The sequence below is a fragment of the Eulemur rufifrons genome, chromosome 27 (assembly GCF_041146395.1).
Source record: "Eulemur rufifrons isolate Redbay chromosome 27, OSU_ERuf_1, whole genome shotgun sequence".
Lineage (NCBI taxonomy): Eukaryota > Metazoa > Chordata > Mammalia > Primates > Lemuridae > Eulemur > Eulemur rufifrons.
The window spans coordinates 25,067,877-25,090,906 of record NC_091009.1 but is presented as its reverse complement, the minus strand read 5'-3'; the positions used below and the strand labels follow the sequence as shown (position 1 = coordinate 25,090,906).

Genomic DNA, 23,030 nt, shown 5'->3' with positions numbered 1-23,030 from the left:
GACTTTCAGATGTGAGTCAAATACCAGTACCAAATTCCAGGGCACACTTGCAAAGTTCTCTTGAGGCCTCTCTCATGTGGCTTAAGGTGAGGGGGATACAACAGCCTCCCCTACACCTTGGTGGACAAACATAGAGGACATTGACCACTCTCTTTTCCAAGCACAGCTATTTAGGCTGGACATTGGTGATTAGGTAACACTGGCAGAACTGGTTGGAGCATACCCTTCAACTGTGGGGGTTCTTCAGATCTATTATTTTATTCTTGCCTTAGGAGATATGCTGATACTCTGAGAAAATAGGAGGATCCACATTTCACATTCTGTCAACAGGCCCCATACCTGCATAGAAATGTTCATGCCAAGTCACCTTGTGAAATTTAGTAACAGGTTTTATCTTATGTATCTCCTGCAGCATTTTATATTGCTTCAACACCATACGCTCCTCTTTTGTCATGAGCCGAAACAGTCGCCTGTGTTTCCTCTAGTCACCCTAATTGGCCCTTCTCAGTCTTTAGGTTCCTCTCATCTCCCCAACCTTAATTGTTGGTTTCCTTGGGATTCTTCCAACCTAAACCCTCTTCTCTTTTCATTCAACACATTCTCTGTTGGCAATCCTATCCATTCCCGTTGCTTCAATTATCATTGGCTTATGGGTTGTCTCAGTGCTTAGGATGAGGACCTCTCAGAACCTGGAGAAGATAGGTGGGTTTATCTTTAAAACCCAACTCAACCCAAACAACTGAAGAGTTTAGACGATGAGGGTCTCAGGTGAGGAAAGATTTTTAGGAAGAGCTGGGGAAAAAAGGAGGCAGGATCCAGGATGAGTTTCCAGCCTCAAAGCCATTTAGATATGGTAACCCTCATATTGGGGCCGACTCAATAGAGGCCAGAGCTTGTTTGCCTGGGGTGGCTCTGAAAGTGTGAAGGCAGGCAGGAACGAACCTTTTCAGTCCTGTAGGCTTTCTTCTGAGCTCTCAATTAAAGCAGTCTAAAATCCGCCTTTGCAATGGAAATCATTTCAAAATCTCAGCAAGGCAGTTGGGGATGGAGGGTGGAGAGGGGATGAACAAAAGCACGGAGGCCTCTCTGACCTCCCCTAGTCAGCTAACAAGGCCCAGTGCACAGTTTTTCTGCCAGCTCTCTGGCTCTTGCTGTTTCTACAGTGGCTAAGTCCCAGCATTTCTGGGACAGAGCTAATTGCAAACATTCTGTCCCATTTATCACCACATCTGCACTCATCCTTGTCAGACTCCACGTCCCATATTTTGCTTCAGAAAATACGGTCATCGTAACTCTGTTTCTTTGTTTTCTAAAACTTCTCAGAAGAGAAATCTAGCTGAGAATAGCTCCAGTCTCTTACAGAAGCCAATGTTCAACCCTTGGGCAAAAGCACTCAGGCTTCTGATCCCCTCACTTTCATGCCTCTTCATGCACATGAGAATAGGACCTTTATTTACATATTAATTGGATTTAATTAAGCTCACACTCTGCCATATTTTTTTTAACTGGGAATTGAACAAGTGGATCTCGCAGGGTGCAATTAGAAAAGGACTTGATTCTCTCCTTCTCTGCCCACTCAAATCTCTTCTGTGGGCAGCTGTTCCCCGGGCCTGAGTGTGAGCTAGGGCACAGTAACGCTTTTCTGGTCACTTCAGGATAAATAAAAGACCCTCTGGTGGGCTCCAGTCTCAAGGACAGTCTCATTTCTTTTTTTTTTTTAATACCATATTTTTACTGTAGCAGTCTCACTTAAGTATAGTCAAAATGTAATTTAACTTCAATGCTTCCCCCCTCATCACTGGAACTGCTGTTAACGGAAACCTGAGACCGCGAAGGGAGATGTGTTCAGCTTTTCCTTCCTTTTCCCATCTCCTCCTCACCAGGCTCCTTCTAGCCTCTCTTGGGTTAAAGATAAGGGGAGAATGCAGGAAAGCAGATGAGTTAGGAGTAGGAAAGGTCTTACTTAGCTGTCACCCAGCTAATACAGCATGGGTCTCCTCTGGCCCCAGCAGACATTCAGAGCTCATACTCTCAGATTTGGTGGATGATCAGATCTGACTCTTGCGCTGGATGTTTTTGTGGATACTTGGGAGGACCTTTCTGGAATATTAGTAGTTCTTCCTATGATTGGGGCAGTATTTGCTTATGTTCTTTCCCTTGGGCCATGGGAATGCAGTGGGACTGCAGGATAATACACTCACCACTTCAGGCTGTCCTTTGAGGCAGGATTGGGAATGGTTCCAGGGTAGAAGGGAAGAGCCCAGGGACAAGGTCCACAGGGTGGTGAGCAGAGTGTGGGCTGGATTTCAGGTCCACCTACAAGGGAGAGTTCCTTTGTGCATGACACAGTTGGCACTAGCAAAGCGGTGGCCTCACCCACAGCCACAGCCTCTCAGGTTGGGTCAGACAGACCTCAGTCATGCTCCTCAAATTGGTGCTCCTCAAACTCCTGGCGACAAGCTCTCCAAGAGGTCCCTTTGAAGTTACTCTCACAAGGACTGATGTGAGGGGAAGCCCCCACCCTTCAAGCTCAATGAGACACTGCCAATTTCATCTCCCTGACTCCTACCCTCTCTGGCCTCCTCATCTCAGCCCCTTGCTCCCTTGGGATGACTGAGGATCTGTTTGTTCCAAGCCCATTTTTGGTGTTTTGAGTTTGTTTGTGTCACCACCTGCTACGTAAGCACAGATAGTCTGGAACTTCTTTTCAGAACATGGAGGCATTTGCCAATAACCGCGGTGTTCTCAGCCTTTGAACCTCAGCTGAAACCGATGCAGGAAAAGTCAAATTTAAAATCCTGTTACACATTGTTTATTCCACATTGACCAGGACTTTGAACTCGCAGAACCTTTTTTAAAAAAATAAAAATCTGGGTTTTTAGAGGGGCTTTTCCTTCTTCAACTTTTGGAAATTTCTAAATGTATTTTACATAGAGCAGAATGCAGAGATTTCCTCATACAAGCTAATTAGCGTTACGTGGGAAAACGTTGAGGAACAGTACCTATGAATAGAAATCACACTTTAATTAAGTGCACCAAGGTTGTTAGGGCACAATGAGAACCTGGGAGATCTTTTAATATTATCTTCTTTTTCTTTCCCCTGTCCCCTGCTTTTTCATATGTTCCAGCTTTCCTTTAGTGAGCCTAGACTGGTTAACAATCCTTGTCTACCATTTCAAAATCCAAAAAGCTATGAGGGAGAGAGGGGAAATGGGGAAAAAAAATTAAGCTCTGAAAATTAAGAATTTTCTTTTCATAATTAATTCTACAAAATTAATTTAACCTGAACTGAGAGAGGCTACTGAAAGCCTTTATGTCAGTGTGAACTTTCAAATGTTTTAGCGCAGAAATAACAATATGTTTTTTTACAAGATGCCTCCCAGACCCTAGTGGAAGTATGATGCAATATATACTATGTGTCCCATGCTACCATTTAAAACCCAAGAATAATTCTGAATTCCATAATGCATCTAGCTTTAAGAGTTTTGGATAAGTGCTTATAAGTCTGTACTTTTGTAAAGAAGAAAATATAATGAACTTTGTTATTATTTTTCTTGTCCTATTAGCTTCTCACTGCCTAACTCACTCATTCCTGACTCTAGTATTTGTACAAACCCCACCTCCTCGGCCTTTCATGCACTTACTCTTATCAAAACAGAGTTCAGAACTTACCTCCTCCAGGTGGAGTTTCCTGATTAGTCCAATGTCTGTGTTCACCTGAATACCCAGTTTAGATTTGGAACACATGTTCTCCAAAGTCATACTAGTTTGGACTTAATAACTCATAATTCAGTGACTGCTCACTCAGCTGTCATCGTGGAACTTCAGCCTCTTCCAAAGACGTTCTGTCCCCATTTCTGCCCACAATTCCTATTTGAGGTGCAATCAGCTTATGCTGCCATGACTTTCCTGCTCCCAAACTCACTATTAAAACCCACCATAAATATGGTTTATGGATAAAGCCACTCTTTGCTACTGAAGCCTTCAGCAAAGCCCTCCACTACAGAACACAGGCTAGAAGAATCAGGAGATGGAGGGGGTGCAAATTTGCAGGCTAACAGGCTCTACACATTGTCCTTGTGCTCATTGAATTTGAGAACTACTGGCTTAAAGGTTACAAATCAATGGCAAGTCACAAAACTTGAGAGAGGAAATATAGTTATAATGAATCTCAACAACAACTGCAGCCATAGGTAGTTATGTTACAATGTATCTCATATATAATCTTCATACTAAAGGCTAATAATTTTTCAGTAGTTTTTGTCCAATCTTGACTTGACCCTTGCATAACAATTCAGTATTTTCTTTTTCACCACTTAAAAACATTTTTGAAACCGTGTATCCATGTCATGAATTTTTCAGGAAGTTTTCTGTCATGTCTGGCTCCTTCCCTGCCTCTCTCCTTTCTTCTGCTTTCTCTTTCTCTCTCTCTTATCTTCTCCTCCTTCTCTCCTGCAAAACCATTTAGGATTCTTCTTTGTACCTTGAGCATAATTAAGGATAGGAGATGTGATGTGCTGAGCCCCGTGAGTGGTATAAAAATCACTGCTGCAGGAATTCAGATTATGACTTCTCACGGTCTCTTGAATCTCTGCTGCCATCTGGACAAACACGTTAAATGCCACAGTTAATATATTTATTGCCATCTAGGAGGGTGTAGTGGGCTGAATGGTGGCCCCTCACCAAAAGATATGTCCACCTGGAACCTGTGAATGTGACCTTATAGGAACACACAAAAAGGTCCTTGCAGATGTAATGAAATTAAGATCTCGAGATGAAATCATCCTGGATTATCTGAGGGGGCCTAAATCCAAAGACAAGTGTCCTTATAAGAAGAGTAAAAGACACAGACAGAAGAAGAGAAAGTGATGTGAAGATGGAGGCAGAGACTGGAGCAATGCATCTCCAAGCCAAGGAACATCCAGTACTGCCGCAGACGAGAGAAGCTGGAAGAGACAAGGAAGGATTCTCTGCTAGAGCCTCTAGGGGGAACATGGCTATGCTGACACTGGTTTTGGACTTCTGACTTCCAGAACTGTAAGAGAATACACTTCTGTTGCCTTAAGCTACCCCGTCTGTGGTACTTCGTTACAGCAGCCCTAGGAAATGAATGCAAAGGGCCTCGGAGTGACTAGCCCTATTTATGGGTAGCCTCATCTGTCAGTATAGAAGTGAAAATAATGCTGCTATTCATAAATTTTGACTATTTTGGACTTGACTGTCAAAACACAGAAAATCCTCACCAACGTAGGAAGAGATGGATTTGACACATGGATCCTGGAAAATGCTCGTATAAAGAACAGTGGCTTCTATAGAGGAAATAGCACCTAGTGCTTGAAAGTGTAGGCCACTAGAGTCAAATTTGAATCCTGGTGTGAATCCTGGTGCTGCCATTCATTAACCTTGCAACTTTGAGCAGTTATTTAGCCTTTAGACCTGAGACTGGCACATGAGAGCTAAACAAATGTTAGCTCCTATTTAGCTCCATTTTTTTGTGGTTATGTTTGCTCCATATGCCTGCTTATCTCTGCAGGATGCTTGTCCTGCTCACTTGTCTCTTCGCATGGCTGGAAATGGCTACCCCAGTCCAAAGCTGATATGACCTTCTGGTTGAAAAATCCAACAGCAGCAATCAGAGTCTTTGGGTCACTTATTTCAGTTTCTTAAAAAAGAGACTATAGGCTCACTTCGGCAGCCCATATACTAAAATTGGAACAATACAGAGATTAGTGTGGCCCTTGCATGAGGATGACACACAAGTTCGTGAAATGTTCCATGTTTTAAAAAATAAATAAATAAATAAACAGGAAAGAGAAACTATGATGTGTGTTCAAGTCAGTGTGCACATTAGCTATCACTGGGCCGACCTTCTATGGCCAGAAAGACAAAGTCTCTTTGAAGGGGGTGGGGGCAGGAAGGCCATGGCAAGCATTTCTAGCACACTGCAGCTTTTCAAATTTTATATATTCAAACCTATTTTATATCTTCCATCACAATGTATGCCTTCAATTTCATCCTGTAAAAAGTGTATCTTACTTTGAGATTAGAAATTCACTTGTAGCTTATTTTATTATTTGACTTTCCACATAGCCTCTCTAATCTAATTTGAATTTATTTATCAGAATGGCGTTTTTCTCTTTGCCAAGTAACTAGCTATTTGTCCTAACATGATTTTTTGAATAGCTCACACTTTTCTCACCAATTGAATATTATTACTGCTAACAATAGTAGCATTTTCTGAATGCTCTCTATGTGCCAGAGTTTGTGCTAAGTATATTACATGGATTATTTCGGCTTGATTTTATTATTATCCACATATTACGGCTAAGAAATGGCATACTTGGGATTCACATCCAAGTGATCTAACTCTAGAGCTCATACTTTTAACTACTATGCTATTCTTATAAATAATTTGGATCTATTTTTGTGTCAAACAATAAGGAAAATTATTGACATGACTGGAAGTCCAGATGTAGGGCGGGCTTCACAGTTGACTTGGCTCAAGCTCAATGTCCCCGTGATTCTCTTGGCTCTGCTCTCTTCCATGTGTGGCTTCATCTTCAGGCTGACAGTGAGATAGCTGCAGCAATTCCAGACTCCATATCCATGCACAAAAATGTCCATCAGAAGAAAAAGAGGATTGCCACTCTCAGAAAATCTTCCAGAAGAACAAAGAACTTTCTGAGACACTCCAACAAAATTCTCCTCAAGTCCCATTGGTCCAAAACGGGCCACAAGGCCTTTTCTGTATTAATTGAGAGTAAGAAGGATAGGATTAAATAGATCATATAAACTCACTCCTAGAGTTAGAGATGATGTCAGCTTTCCTTTGGCACATGGACCACATAGAAGTGGACTATCAATAAGGATTAAGTTCAGCTCTCAGATGCAGAAACCCTAAAATAACAGTGGATTAAACAAGTTAGAAGGTAAATCAAGTCTGAAGGTAGGCAGTATAGGGCTAAGATGGCAGCTCCATGGTCACCCAGATTCCCTCCTTCTATCTCAATCCTCTGCCATTCTCAACCTGTGACTTCTACCTCATGGTTCAAGATAGCTCTGGAGCCACAGCTGTCATATCCACCTTCAAGCACCAGTAAGGAAGAAGGAATGGGAACAGAGAGACTGGCTTCTCCCTTTAAGGACATGTCCTAACTCTAACACCAAAACCAGATGAAGACATGATGGAAAAAGAAAACTACAAGTCAATATCCCTGATGAACATAAATGCAAAAATCCTCAACAAAATACTAGCAAACAGAATTCCACAACACATTAAAAAGAGCATTCACCATGATCAAGTGGGATTCATCCCAGTGAAGCAAGGATGGCTCAACATATGCAAATCAATAAATGTGATATATCACATTAACATAACCAAGGACAAAAACCATATAATCATTTCAACAGATGGTGAAAGAGCATTTGATAAAATTCAGCATCTCTTCATGATAAAAATCCTCAATAAATTGGGTATAGAAGGAACATACCTCAACATGATAAAGGCCATATATTACAAACCCACAGCTAATATCTTACTGAATGGGAAAAAATTGAAAGCCTTTCCACTAAGATTTGCAACAAGACAAGAATTCCAACTTTCACCACATTTTTATTCAACATAGTACTGGAAGTTCTAGCCAGAGCAATTAGGTAAGAGAAAGAAATAAAGGGCATCCAAGTTGGAAAGGAAGTAGTCAAATTATCCTTGTTTGCAGATGACATGATCTGATATTTAGAAAAATTTAAAGGCTCCACCAAAAAATTCCTAGAACAGATCAATGAATTCAGCAAAGTTGCAGGATACAAAATGAACATACAAAAATCAGTAGCATTTCTATACACTAACAGTGATAAATCTGAAAAAAAATCAAGAAAGCAATATCATATACAACAGCTACCAAAAATGTAGAGTACCTAGGAATAAATTTAATCAAAGGAGTTAAAGATCTCTATAAGGAAAACTATAAAACACTGATGAAAGAAATTGAAGAAGGCACAAAAAATGGAAAATTATCCTATGCTTATGGATTGGAAGAACTAATATTGTTAAAATGACCATACTACCCAAAGTGATCTGCAGATTCAATGCAATTCCTATCAAAATACCAATGGCATTCTTCACAGAAATAGAAAAAATAATCCTAAAATTCACGGGAAATCACAAAAGACCCTGAATAGCCAAAGAAATCATGAGCAAAAAGAACAAATCTGGAAGCATCACACCATCTGATTTCAAATTATACTACAAAGCTATAGTAACCAAAAGAGCATGGTACTGGCATAAAAACAGACACATGAACCAATGGAACAGAATAGAGAACCCAGAAGTAAATCCATACACCTACACCCAGCTCATTTTCAACAAAGGCACCAAGACCATACATTGGGGAAAGGACATGCTGTTTAATAAATGGTGCTGGAAAAACTGAATATCCATATGCAGAAGAATGAAACTAGATCCCCATCTTTCACCATATACAAAAATCAACTCAAAATGACTAAATACTTAAATGTAAGACCCAAACTATACTGCTAGAAGAAAACATTGGGGAAATGCTACAGGACATTGGTCTGGGCAAAGATTTTTTGGGTAAGACCTCAAAAGTACAGACAACTAAAGCAAAAATAGACAAATGGGATTACAAGAAGCTAAGAAACTTCTGCAGAGCAAAGGAAACAATTAACAAAGTGAAGAGACAACCTACAGATTGAGAGAAAATATTTGCAAATTATCCATTTGAAGAAGGATTAATAACCAAAATATATAAGGAACTCAAACAACTCAATAGCAAAAACACAAATAATCAGATTTTAAAATGGACAAGAGACCTGAATAGACATTTCTCAAAAGACAACATACAAATGGCCAATAGGTATATGAAGAAATGTTCAACATCACTAATCATCAGGGAAATGCAAATCAAAACCACAATGAGATATCATCTGACCCCAGTTAGAATGCCTTTATCAAAAAGACAAAAAATAACAAACGTAGGTGAGGATGTGGAAAAAGAGGAATGCTCATACACTGTTGGTGGGAATGTAAAGTGGTACAGACATTATGGAAAACAGTATAGAGGTTCTTCAAAAAACTGAAAATAAAATGGTATTATATGATCCAGCAATCCTGCTGCTGGGTATATATCCAAAAGAAAGGCAATCAGTATATCCAAGAGATATCTGCACCCTCATGTTTATTGCAGCACTATTCACAATAGCCAAGATATGGAATCAACCTAAGTGTCCAATGAACGAACTGATAAGGAAAATGTGGTATGTATTACAATGGAATATTATTCAGCCATAAAAAAGAATAAAATCCAGTCATTTGCAGCAACATGGGTGGATCTAGAGGTTACTATGTTAATTAAAATTAGCCAGGCACAGAAAGACAAATATCACATGTTCTCACTCATATGTGAGAGCTAAACAGTTGATCTCATGGAGGTAGAGAGTAAAATAGTAGTTATCAGAGGCTTGGAAGTGAAGAGGAGTAGGGGTGATGATGTTAGTTAATGGATACAAGAATAGAAATAGATAGAAGGAATAAGTTCTCAGTATTCAATAGTATGGTAAGGAAATTATAGTTAACAAAAATTATTGTATATTTCAAAATAGCTAGAATTGCAATGTTCCTAACACAAACTAAAAAATGTTTAGGGTGACAGATATCCCAATTAGCCTGACTTGATCATTACAGATTGTATGCATGTATCAAAATATTACATGTACCCCCAAAATATGCACAACTATGATATATTCTTTAAAAACACACAAACATATGTGCCCCAGAAGTTACAAGATACGCTTCTGCTTACATCCCACTGGACAGAAATTTGTCAGTTGACAACATCTGGTTGAGGGGAGCTGTGAATTGTGACTTTATTCTAGATAACTATGAGCCCAGCTACATATCTGGGATTTTACTACTAAGAAAAAAGGGCAGAAAATATATTGAGAGAACACTAGCAGTCTCTACAAAAGGTAGATACATGAACTCAATTGGGGTTCTGTTGGAGAGTAAGAAAAGAGAACTAAATTCTGGTTCTCTTGAATGTGCCCTTCAGCCCTGCTTGGGTCATCAAACTAGCCAGTAGCTTGGTGGTATGAGATACTCTGTGTTGGACATCCTGAGTCACACTGATTCCTGGAACTTAGCTAGGGAGTCATCCCAAGTCAAAATTCATTATTGAGGATGTAGAGTGGTCCCCTAAAGAAATAAGTTTGCATTTGTTTATTTGTAAGAGCTCTTTATTTGTTGAGGATTGGGAATATTAAGCTTTTGTCTGTCTAATATGTTGCAAATGGTTTTCTAGTTTATCATTTGCCCTCTACCTTTATAGTAATGTTATTATACTTGTTCTGATGTACAGAAATTTTACATTTTATAATATCAGATATTCTTTGCCTTTATATATTTTTTAACTTTTCTGCTAGAATGATCTTTCATAACCAACAATCTAATATTCACCTATATTATTTATTTCTCTAACTGAATTATTTTTGTGCCATTCAGAAGTTACCTTTGGCTGCACATGTAAGAAAAACCCCACTTACAGCAGCTGAACAAAGGGAAGTTCCTTTTTTAGGTAATAAGTTCAGCACTGGTTTGGCGGACTTACGATGTCTTCAAGAATCCAAACTCATTTCACATTTCTGTTTCACTATAATTAACACTTAGCTTTTCCTCAAGCTCACAAAATGACTGCTACAATTCTAGCCACCATATTTGAAGTTCATTTAGGAGGAAAGAAAAAGGGGAAAATGTAAAAGCTGCATGCTACCTCAATCCATCTAATTTATCAGGAAGTCAATAGTTTTCCTAGAAATTCCATCTGTTAGATTTCTCATTGGCCAGAACTACATCACATGGCCAACTAGAGCAAGAAAATCTTGGGGAGATGAGTATTTTAATCTGAGTGCTTTGCTATCCTGAACAAAGTCAGATTCTATTATTAAAAGGGGAGAAATGGAAATTGGATAGACAATACTGTCATAATTTTTCATCTAAAATTTTTTGGCTATCTGATATAAAACAAGGAATTAACTGAAATTTTTCCAATTAGTTAAACAACTTTCCCAGCATCTTTATTAAATAAGCCATCCTTTTTTCATTGATTTGGCATAAAACTACATTACATTTTTAAATATATAGAATTTCCAATTCCAGTAATGTCAGAGTGCTACCTAAAAGAGTGTCCTTCCTCAGGAAGGAAGCTTTTGAAAATATATAGAAAACAACCATTGAAAGCACTGCACAGTAACCAAAAGCAGACAGAAACTGGAGGGTTGTTGACCCTGGGAAGAAGAAATAACTCTAGGATACTAGGCGAGTTTCCCAATTTTATAGCTGTATGCCTAAGGGCAGCCCCAATCGGTGCCATATCTGGCGTAGAAACCTGCCATCTTACTAGCTTGAAGAGTCAGAAGAAATAGGTTGAGGTTACTATAGCAGCCAGAAACGAAAAGGGAATATCCTGAAAAGGAGAGAGCCACGTTGGGAACCACAATTCTATATATAATCTCTGCCCAAATCTCTAGTTGTTCTCTGCACTACACATGAACAGTGCAGACACAAAGCATCCAAGTTAAGATTCAAATAATTGAACAGAGATTTCAGCTAGTACTTTACTGCAAGAGACACAGAGTTTCACCCAAGTTAACTTCCCACTTAAAAAAAAAAATCAACGCCCTTTGGAGGAATATCACAGAATCCAAAGACTCCACAACATATTCACGATATCCAGGATACAATATAAAATCACCCCACATACAAGAATGGTAAATGTGACCCATACTCAGTAGGAAAGGCACTAAAGATCAATCCTAAAATGACCTTGATTCTAGAATTGGCAGACAAGGGTTTTAAATTGGTAGTTGTAACAATGCTCAGCAAAGAGTATAAGGTCTTGGGTCACTTCTACTCCCTCCTCTCTTAAAGGGTAGAAAGAATAATAGGTTATCCTATTAGGCATATGTCCACATATGCTCCCAAAAACTGCAGTGAGAATTAACCAGGCTGATGAAAGTTTTTTAAAAAAATAGTTATTTTGAGTAAAAAAGCAAAGACAGGGGTTTTTATCCCCTTTATGGAGGAAGTAAAATACACCCTTTCCATTATCAATGACAAACCACTAAGTTGACAGCTCTTATCAAGCCTGGATCTCCAGTTTTCTTGGGTCAGAGGTAGAAGAGTTAGCCGCAGTGGAATTACGTGGCTCTTCTGTAATTCAGTTTCTTTACCACCCTTTAAAAACCTAACAAATCCCTCTTCAATGAAGGCTGTCCTGCAGCCCACCCCTACCCTATACCTTCAATACCTTATGTTTTGCTTTTTAGAATTCAATATAGCAGGATAATTTCTTTAGGGAATAGAGAGAAACCAAAACTCCAAGGGGTAAAAGGACTCCATAGGGGTTAAAAAGCCTGCTACAGGTAAAGATCAGCTCTGTCAGAAGCCGAAATGGACCACCTCGTTAACCCATTTTTTTAATCTATCATTCAGGGAAAATGGCTCATCCACTGATTGCTTCCTATTCTGCAAGCAAGTTTGCTCTGGATGGGTTCTTCTCCTCCCTCAGGAAGGAACACTCAGTGGCCAAGGTCAATGTGTCAATCACTCTCTGTGTTCTCGGCCTCATAAACACAGGTACGGTCAAGACATTGGAATAAGTGACATGCAGATGGACTGTCTGCCTTACCACTGTGGGTGAAGAAGGGTGCTGAACTCCCTGACATATGTGTAACGTCCTAAGAACCAGCCACAGAAAGCGCTAGCCCTCTCAATTAATAAGCACTTCTGTCACTAGTGGAGCCTATGGCCACTCTTAGACCCTCCTTCCCATTCTGACCATCAAGTTTTCTGAGAGTCACCACATTCATCACCTAGCCTTTTCTGAACAGTGTCCTCATGGACACTTGGTAGGCATTACTTTTCCATACAAGACTTACTAAAGACAAGTTTGTTTTTCTTAATAACATCACCAGTAGCAAGACATACTGGTATCATGAACCCTTTGATACGATGCACTGAGAAGGACACAACATCACTTTTGCGGTATCCTTGCCAAAAATGCATAACCTCACTCTAAGTGTAAGAGAACAGTGGACAAACCCAAATCCAGGAACGTTTTACAAAACAATTGATCAGTAGTCTTCAAAAGGGTCAAAGCTGTGAGAGACAAGGAAAGGTTGAAGAGTTGTCACAGAAAAAGTGAAGAAAAAGACAAAGAAGGAAAAAGAAGAAGAAATTACTACTGAGTGCAATCCTGGATAAGATCCAGGAACATAAAAAGGACATTAGTGAAAAACGTAGGTCTACAGTTTAGTTAATAATATTGTACCAATTCTATGATTGTATCTGCTCCAGGTCACCTCACAATGGTTGTGTGTGGTGTTACAATCAGGGCACGCAGGGTGTGGAATATAAGGGGCATTTTGTACAATTTGTACAACTATTCTGTAAGTCCAAATATAAGTTTATCTAAAACATGTGGCAAGTATTGTAAGAAAATTTTCTTTAAAGACTAATTGAGTAGCAGTTATAGAACAACTGAGAGAGAGAGAGAGAGAGAGACAGGCACAGAAGGGAACAAGAAAGGGATGGAGAAAGACAGAAGCTATGCAAGAAGAACATGCAAACTGGGAAGGACAGAGAAGTGAAAGCAGTTAGTGTGAAAGAAAGCAACAGCCTGGGTTCTTGTCTGTCTCTTCCTCTTACAAGACAGTAAGTCATTGTCATACAGCACTCTGTTTCTGCCCACTGACACTTCCCATTAGCTACTGGGTCATTGTGAGACTTCTGTCCTCATTCTGTTCCCCCATATGACTCCCCTGCCCCAACCAAAGCACCCAAGAGAAAAGTAAGATTCAGATCTCCCAACCAATCACCTCTAACTGCCTCCACAAATCTGCCTCTAGAAAGGCAGGGCCCCTACTAACATTAAGGCCTCTCTGCCCAACAGGCTGTAAACATACCCAGTCTCTCCATGTACTCCTTAGAGGGCCTGTGAGGCTTGCAGAGCAAGCACTGGCGAATAGCCCCTGACAGCTAAGCTGTCTGTGCCTGTGGGCCTTCCATCGTGTAGACTCTGCTAGTCTTGGATAACTCTGTTCTTCCCTTGTCATTCCACAGATACAGCCATGAAGGCAGTTTCTGGGGTACTGGCTAAACAAGCAGCTCCAAAGGAGGAATGTGCCCTGGAGATCATCAAAGGGACAGCTCTGCGCCAAGAGGAAATATATTATGACAGCTCACTCTGGACCTCTTTCCTGCTAGGAAATCCAGGGAGGAAAATAATGGAATTTACCGTCTTAAGTTACTATAATATGGACAGATTCACAAACAACTAGGAATTCCCTTAGGGTTAAGCATGCTGAGGGATCTTGGGACTGTTCTGCCTGATATTTATCTAGGTTCTGTCCATGAAGGCATCTTCCCAGAGGGATAAGTAGAGTGTCCCCAGAGAAGCACAAGTCATGGGTCTCCTCTGAAAATTGGAAGGAGTTCCTCTAACACTTGCACAGTGGAAATGTAATTATAATGAATGTCATGAACCACTACAGCCTGCAGTTGTAAAATAGACAGCAACCATAGGTATATAAATACAAGGTAGTTATATCAAGTTTATCTCTTATATATAGTAATATATGATGCTTAATACAATATTAATTATAATAAAGGTCACATAAATTTTATAAATTCAAAACTGGTAGCTATAATTTGAATTCACTCAGTATGGTTCCTTTAAAACCATAAACTACACAAATGGAATTTTTCAATGTTCATTTCTTGTTTTGTGGTCTAAACCTTTTATCTGTTCCTAAGTTGAAGAAATTACCTTAGTCCTCATTTGGTGGACATCATGTCTTTACCATTTCTGTAAATTTCAGATATTCTTTACGTGATCATACATTGCTCCTCTGGGAAGGAAGACACCTGGTCATGAGTCACTAGGGCAAACCCAGGGAGATGGAGGTCGCTAGAAACTTGAGCCACAGAACAGATGCCTGTTTATTGCTCTCAGAGTACATCAAGCATCTATACTTTACCTGTGAACACTAAACTGGATATTGTAAGTTTGGAGAGGAGGAGTTGGAGTTCAAATCCTGCCACTCACTTATTTAGACATTTATTCATTCAATAAATATTTATCGAACACTTGCTAATACGGTATCCCCTGACTGTGATCAAATGGGAAACAAAACAGGTATATCAACAACTCAGCAAAGCCCTATACTGGTCAGGGCTCAACAGGTAAGAGATAGCACCCTCAAATTGGGTAATTTTAGTAGAGTTTAATAAAAAGAGGACTATTTACAAAAGTGTGGGCAAGGCATGGGGAAATCACAAGAGACAGTGTAGTATCTCAGGGGTAGTTGCAACTGTTTCTACCCCAACGCCCACAGGGATAAGAGGAGAGACCTGTTACGAGAACCCAGAGATGGAAAGACCTGCTTGGAAAGAGCCACATGGCAGGAGCTGTGACAGCTAAGGGATGCAGCCAGTCCTCCAAGGACCATGAAGGAGGGATCTAGGGGAACAAACAGCCCAGCCTTACTCTCTTCCCACGCTCTAACCTCTGGCCAGTGCTTCACATCAGCTGCTTCAATCAGGCAAGGGAGCACATTGGTATGGACCATACGGGTCAACTTCCCCATGCACGGAGCAGACGGCAAAGGGTAGAGAGTGTTCTGGAGGGACAGATGGAGTACATCCAGCAGGAACCTAATACTCCCAAACGTAGAGCTTCCACAGTGAGCAACGCTGGGACATGGGCTGTGGGCCTGGAAGCCCAGGGGAAATTTCCTCTTCCCACCTCTGAATCTAAATGGCCGGGCAGCAGAGCAAATGGGAGTTTACTGAGTCTACCCGCCACGCGGACGAGGAGCTGGATCTGAGAGTGTGAGTGCAGCTGGACTTTTCTTAGAAAGAGCGCCTTCCCCACCTGTGCTCAGAGCAGAGGAGCAGGAGAGACCTGCCTGCATCTGTGTGTGAGAAAATAGGCAGAAACATAAAGTCCGGTTTCTGACCTGAGACACGCCCACACGAGTAGAACGTGGTCTAAGAGATGTCTCAGTTTCTGACCAATCAGATTAACACCCCTCAGGCTCTTGTAGAAATGAGTCTCCCGCTTCACAGTGAGGATGGGGAGTACAGTAATTCCTTCACTGAAGGGTGGAGACAATATTAAAACTGAGTTAGAATTTGTTTGGGGAGAGGTTAAATCTCTTTCTAAATGAGGCTTTCCTCAGAATCCAAAGGGGGAAGATCTGGGTGTGGTGGCTCATGCCTGTAGTCCCAGCCACTCGGGAGGCTGGGGCAAGAGGATCGCTTGAGCCCAGGAGTTTGAGGTTTCAGTGAGCTATGATGACAGCATTGCACTCTAGGCTGGGCGACAAAGTGAGACTCTGTCTCAAAAAAAAAAAAAAAAAAAAAAAGGTGGGGGTGGGGAAGATCCCAAAAAGTAGGTCTGAGAACTGAAACCATCTACACCCACATCGCTTATTATCTGCACTAACATGACATTAAAATTCCATTCTGTTTATGAGCATGACTTTACTCTTCCAAGAAACTCTTGTTCAGGAAGATAAATGTTGCAAACCGATTTAAAAGGGTTTGACTTTTCAATAGATAGCATCAAATGACTGTTACTCTTCAAGACTCTTTGGAACCCTCACTTCAACATGCTGGCTTCACTGTGCTCGTGAATCTCAAACTATGTCACTATGACCCTTACCCAATCCTAACCAAGCCACCACGCCAAAGCCCCACCTTAAAACAGACTCCAATACCTGATAAAACACCCTGGCTTTGCCCTCTCCACTCTGAGAGGCTACTGTGACTCCATCAGGTGATATTGCCCATCACCTGGGTGAGCAATGAACTCAGCTCTGCCTTATCAGCAAGTTGTTTTAATGGTCCTTTAAAGGAGCCAGCATTCAACAAACCCTTTCCCAGGGCCCTCAACCAGTTCCAAACCTGGCTCCCCTGCCCCTTAGATATCTGCCCCCATCGCTCAGGAGGGGCAGGTATTCCAGCAGCTGGAGCCAATCTCCAATTTCAGTGGTACCAGCCATACAAAGGCCCTTGTCATTGGACAAGTTCCACTTAAAAGAATCGAGCATTCCTAGCTCACTTTATCATGAGCTCCAAAATACATGTACGAGGATGTCCATTTTCACATCGTATGTGGAATCCAGATGTGTCTCACTCACTTCTCACCCACATGAACATAAAAATTCAGCATCTCTGTAGATTCCAAAAGTAATTCCACTCTCACTGAACATTTAAGTGAACAATGTAACATTTTCCCAGTATTCCAGAGGGGCGTGCATTCATTGTGCACATGATTTAACTCAAAAGATTCCACTTGCCCATGTATCTCTCAAATGCTTCCTCCAGGCTTCACTTCTTATCTAACTCTGACCCCCAGAGAGTCCAGCCTCCACCTTCCTTCTTCTCCCTCATTTATTATGCACAGTTGATTCTGACTCTAGCTTGAGGCTACACAGCAATATCTTTTTTTTAACAAAAATAGTCTCTTCCCTCAAAGGAAATATTGTACAGACTGTTAGGAAAATAAAAATTTCACCAAATATTACATTTATAGTAGACAAAAAAAATTGAAAACAACCTCAATGTCTACTCATAGGAAAATGTTTAAATTATAGGACATGGATATTATGTAATCATTATATCATGATAACAAGGGATCAAATCGATTTATATGTACTCACACAGAAGGAACTCCAGGGCATAAAGTACATAAAACAAGTTGCTTACAAATATGTGCAATATAATTCCATTTATGTTTAAAATTTATGTGTGTGTGTATATCTATATGGAATGAGGAGGTGTATGGGGTGGGAGGGGGTATGGAACGAGAAGGCTAACCAACATAAGGCTCTATTCTAAGACCTGACAAAATTAGGAATGGCTTTCTTCTGGGGAATAGACCTGTGGCTCTTAAAACGGCAGGGCTGTGGTCTGAATTGCATTCCTCTCCCAAAAAAGATATATTGACGCCCTAATCCCTAGTACCTCAGAACATGATCTTATTTGGAAATAGGTCATTCCAAATATAAGGAGTTAGGTTAAGATGAGGTCACACTGGATTAGAGTGGGCAATATGGCCAGTGTCATTGCAAGAAGGCGGCCACAGGGAGAACACCCGGCGATGACAGAGGAGGAGAGTCCAGGGCCACAACTGTAGGCCAGAGAACACCAAGGATTGACAACGTCCACCCGAAGCTAAGAAGAGGCAAGGAAGGACTCTCCCCAATGGGTTTCAGAGGGAGTGTGGCCCTACCCACAACTTGATTCTAGTCTTCTATAAATTTCTATTGTCTTCAGCCACTTAGTTTGTGGTCTTTTGCTATGGTAGCCCTAGGAAGCTAATACAGGCAGTAATGTCATAATCTTGAGCTACCAACAAAGACAAGTCAAGGGGTAGGAATCCTGACACACAAATGTGATCTGATTCAAACAGAATCCTGTCACACCTCCCTCAAAACCCATAATGGTCCCATCTCATTCAGAGTAAAGGCTAAAGTCCTTACCAAGACTACAAATCCTACATGATATGGATCTCATTAGCTCATCTCTACTCTTCTCCCTGCTTGTCCCCAGCTACACCGGCCTTCCACCTATTCCTGGAGTGTGCCAAACATGTGGCCCTTCTTTGTGCCTGGAATGGCCCACACGGCCAGCTGGCTGACTTACCTAGATCTCCACCCAAAAGTTGCCTCCTCAATGAAGCCTTCCGTAGCCACCCTAAATAAAATTTCAAACCCACCCTGAAATGGTATATCTCCTTTCCCTGCTTTTTTTTTTCTCCTTAGAACTTAACAGTGTGTATGTTGTTGCTCATTTATCCTGTTTATTGTCTGTCCCTGTCCCAGTTGCTATGGTTATATAACAGATCATCCCAAAACTCAGTGGCTTAAAACATAAAACAAGATTTGCTTCACTCACAAATCTGTAATCTGAGCAGGGCTCAGCAGGGATAGTTAATTTCTGCTCCATTCAGCAAAGTTGGGGTGGTTCAAAGGTGGAATCACCTGGAAGCTCTACTGTGCACGTGTCTTGTGCCTGTGCTGGAGAGACCTGTACAGCTGGGGCCTGGAATAAGTAGGGCACCTTGGGCGTCTGGAATGGGCAGTAAATCTTGGGCACCTGGACCAGGCCGGACACTGTGGACACCTAGAATAGACAGGGCACTTTGCGCACCAGGAACAGGAAGGGCACCTTGAGCACCTGGAGCAGGTAGAGCACCATGGGCATCTCTCTCTATCTTTGCATGGTTTCTCCACTCGGTGCCTTTGAATGGCAGCTTTAGGGTTGCCAGACTTCTTAGAGGGCCTCAGGGATCCAACAGAAAGTATCCCAAGAGAAAGACACAGGCAGAAGCTATATTGCCTTTAAGGACTGACCACACATTTTTGGTCAAAGCAGTTCTGAAGACTCATTCCATTTCAAGGGAAGGGAACACAGATCCCACCTCCTGATGGAGGAGTGTCAAGGAGGGCATGATACCTCCTGACACAGGCCTCCGACTAGGACGTTAGCTTCCCGAGGGCAGGAGTTTTGTCTGTTTAGTTCACTGTACCCCTGGCACCCAGAGGAGTCGCTGGCACCCAGGTGCTGAGGCAGAGAAGATTATGAGGTGTCTGGGTCCAAGTGACAGACTGTTGTGCCAGACTCAGAGTCAGGGGTTTCTAAGGGTGACACAAACAGAGCAAGAAGCCAGGCATGCGAGAGCCAAGGCTCTGCAGATTGCCAACAGGATGGGGGCGGGAGGGCTGATTAGGAGGTGAGGAGATGAATGCTGAGACAGGAGCATGATCACATGACAAATGCTGAGCCAAAGGCAAGTTAAAATTAGTTTTGCCTTCAGTCTGAGCATTTAAGGGTCCTCCTGGGGCTCAAACACATAGTAAGATTTCAGCCTGTGTTCAGCGTAAAGCAGCCTTTCCCCGATTCCGCTCACTTACGGCTCATTGGGCAACACGGGGGAGCAAGAGAAGATATGAAAGCTACGAGCCAATATGTATCAGTTAATATTAAACTAAGCTTTTGGTCTTTTCCAGATCTTGTAAATGTTTCACCTAGCTCTCCAGAAAAAGGGTTGGGGGGAGCTTTGGGTTGCTGATTTGTAGCATTTGCCCGTATCCACGATGTACACACTCTCACCACGGCCAATTTCAAGCCATCAACATGACATCATTGCACACGCATTAGCAAGAGATGGAACCTGCAGCTCTCTCAAGCCCGTGTAACTGGCTCCAGCACGTCACCATGACTTGGTCACCATGACTTGATAGAATCAGTTATTCTTGAGGACACAGTTCACTGCCTCTCTCTCCGTCCAGGACTTGAAGTCAAAGTCTGATAACATGAGTCAAATTGGCATTTTTTTTTTTTCCTGTCAGCAAGCACAGCCAAGCTGACTAGCAGAATGACTAGACATATTTTTTCTACCATTGCCGGGGAAAGAGAGGAAACAAGGGCTCCTAAAGACACAGGGCACTCAACACTCTTCACTTTGCATGAAGTCAACAGCCTAGACCCAAGTGTCAGAGAGCCCTGCAGTCATGACGGGTATGTTTGTCAGCACCGCCTCCCCCTGGGGGTAACAGAAAACCCCCAACTGTCTGACAGTGGCCGGATCACGTGGAGATTTATTTTCCTCTCGTAACAAAAAGTCTGGGTGGCGCAGACCAGGGCCTTCAGGGACCCAGGCTCCTCCTCCCTTTCCGCACAGCTATGCATCCTCCTCCTTGTTGCAGTGTGGTCACAACACAGCTGCCCCGCCTTCAGCATCACTCGGCGTTTCAGACAAGAGAAAGAGGAAGGTGAAGGTCAAAAGATGCGCACCAGCTGAATTTGACCCTGGCAAGGGGAGAGGAGAGGCTGAGAAATAGAGTTTTCAGCTGGGCACATTGCCACCCCAAACGACATTGGGGTTCTGTTAGGCAACCAGCAGTGCTTGTCCTAGGGTCAATCACCACAGAAGCAGGAGGCACAGCCAGAGCGGAAGGATGCGATTCCCAAGCTGTCAGGCTCTACCATGCTGACAGCATCCACTCCCCCGACCATCGCCAGGTCCTAACCCGTCATGGCTCTCCCCATGCTGGGGGGATCCTAGGCCCCCTATGTCATCAGATTGCCCCTTGAGAAAGTGTTCCTCCCTCTCCTCAGTAGAGAATGTGATCGAAGGGCCTACATATCAGTAGGAGGGGCCTTGAGGCACACGGGACAGGCATCCCAGCTGCTGCTCCAGAGAGCTCCTTCTCGAGGACAGGTAAGTGCCCCCTCATGACCAAGTCTTTCCCCAGAGCTTCTGTGCTACTGTTCTGCACATGGACTGGACCTTTCTCCTTGGCTGGACCGCTCTGGGCCAGCACGTCAGACCCACCCCACAGCACAGTCCACGGCAAACTCCAAAGCATGGGATCCGAGATTCACCAGAACAGTGGTCTCCACAACTTTTGATCACATACTTCACTATTAAAAAATGATTAAGCATATGTACTTCTAAAAGATAAATAGTTACTATTTATATGACATATGCATATAGTAGTTGCTAACAAAAAACATTTGCAGAAATAGAAATCTTAAAAGGACAAGCTAAAAATACATAGACACAGCCGGTGGAGACTCACTGGCTACCCAGTTCCCAGCATGGCCCCGGTAGGCGATGTCCAGGGCTGGGCGGCCCAGCCAGGCGATGTCCACGGCCCGGCGGCCAAGCCATGTGCTGGAGGCGCAGGGCACACTGCATGGGGCACTAGAGCTGGCCATCACCACCCAGCAAGGTGGTGTGCTGGTGTGTGCCTCAGTGGGCATGCCGTGCACACTGCAGACGCCCACCAATACTTCCTGGTGTCCCTGGCAATGGCTGACGTGGCCTTGGGCCTGTCCGCCTCCCCCTTTGCCATCTCCATCCGCCTGGGCTTCTGCCCTGACTGCCACAGCTGCCTCTTGCTCACCTGCGTGGTGCTCAGGCTCACACACAGCTCCCTCTTCAGCCTCCCGGCCGTGGCTGTCCACAGCTATCTGGCCATCCGCGTCCTGCTCAGGTATAAATGTTCAGTCACTGAGACCTGAGCAAGAAGAGTCATTGCTGTCCTCTGGGTCCCTGCCATCAGATTGACTCCATTCCTGGGGTGAAACAGGAAAGACAGTGCCACCAACAATCGTACGGAGCCCTGGGACAGAAGCACAAATGGAAGCTGCTGCCCTGTGAAGTGTGGGCATGTGGTGCCCATGAGCTACAAGCTATATTTCAATGTCTTAGGGTGTGTGCTGCCCCCACTGCTCCTAATGCTCCTAATGCTGGTGATCTCCATCTTCATGGTGGCCTGCAGGCACTTTCAGCTCACCGACATGCTAATCAAGAACCACTCTCCAGCAGGAGATCCACTCAGCCAAGTCTCTGGCCATGATCGTGGTGATGTTTGCTCTGTGCTAGCTACCAATGCGTGTCATCAACTGTGTCACTCTTTTTCAGCCAGCATGGACTAAAGATAAGCCAAACTGGGCAGGGTACATGGCCATTCTCCTGTCATAGGCCAATTCAGTTATTGGTCCCATTGTCTCTGCCTACTGGAACTGAGACTTCTGCTGTACTTTTCACAAAATCATCCACAGGTACGCTCTCTGCCAGACCGAGTGGGAATGGGCAGGTTGGGGTGCAGCCTGTTCTCGATGTGGACCCATGACCTAGGCTCTGGCCTCTTTGAGGAGAAGGCACAACTCACAGTGAACAAAGGGACAGATCGTGACTAGCTGATCTCATGGTGAAAGATAGCTACACCTCATAGGCACACAGGCTGCCTCTTTTGAGCACTTCCCTGGAGTTACCACATATCTAGCTAACATATACATGCTATTAGTAGGCTCCAAGGGTTGACAAATATATTTGTGGTTTTATTCGGCTGCTCTTACTAACCATTGCAAGTAATGGCTGATGCTGATGGCTTGAATAGATTCTAAAAGACTGTTTTGTTTTGGAGTTTGCCTC

The 23,030-nt window shown here is 42.7% G+C and overlaps 2 protein-coding genes, 1 non-coding gene and 1 pseudogene across 8 annotated transcripts in view; 3 read left to right on the top strand and 1 right to left on the bottom strand.

The window, feature by feature from the left end:
- HSD11B1 (hydroxysteroid 11-beta dehydrogenase 1) overlaps positions 1 to 15,191 on the top strand; it is a 39,566-nt gene extending 24,375 nt beyond the window's left edge. The window contains exons 6-7 of one of the 2 annotated variants that reach the window (XM_069459409.1): positions 12,509 to 12,652; positions 14,138 to 15,191. In XM_069459409.1, coding sequence (XP_069315510.1) covers positions 12,509 to 12,652; positions 14,138 to 14,355 — 362 coding nt within the window. In that variant the 3' untranslated portion in view covers positions 14,356 to 15,191. The remainder of the gene's footprint in view (positions 1 to 12,508; positions 12,653 to 14,137) is intronic. The other variant, XM_069459408.1, reaches the window with a different exon arrangement.
- The window catches only part of LAMB3 (laminin subunit beta 3), a 120,043-nt gene extending 97,983 nt beyond the window's left edge, over positions 1 to 22,060 (bottom strand). For all 5 annotated transcript variants that reach the window (XM_069459403.1, XM_069459401.1, XM_069459399.1 and 2 more), the window contains exon 1: positions 21,997 to 22,060. The gene's annotated coding sequence lies outside the window, so the exon portion shown is untranslated. The remainder of the gene's footprint in view (positions 1 to 21,996) is intronic.
- Positions 5,680 to 5,783, top strand: LOC138375877 (U6 spliceosomal RNA). The gene has a single exon (XR_011231581.1). It is a non-coding gene; the product is annotated as a U6 spliceosomal RNA (small nuclear RNA).
- LOC138375700 (adenosine receptor A2b pseudogene) lies at positions 21,705 to 22,728 on the top strand (annotated as a pseudogene).
- The last annotated feature ends 302 nt before the right edge of the window (positions 22,729 to 23,030 follow it).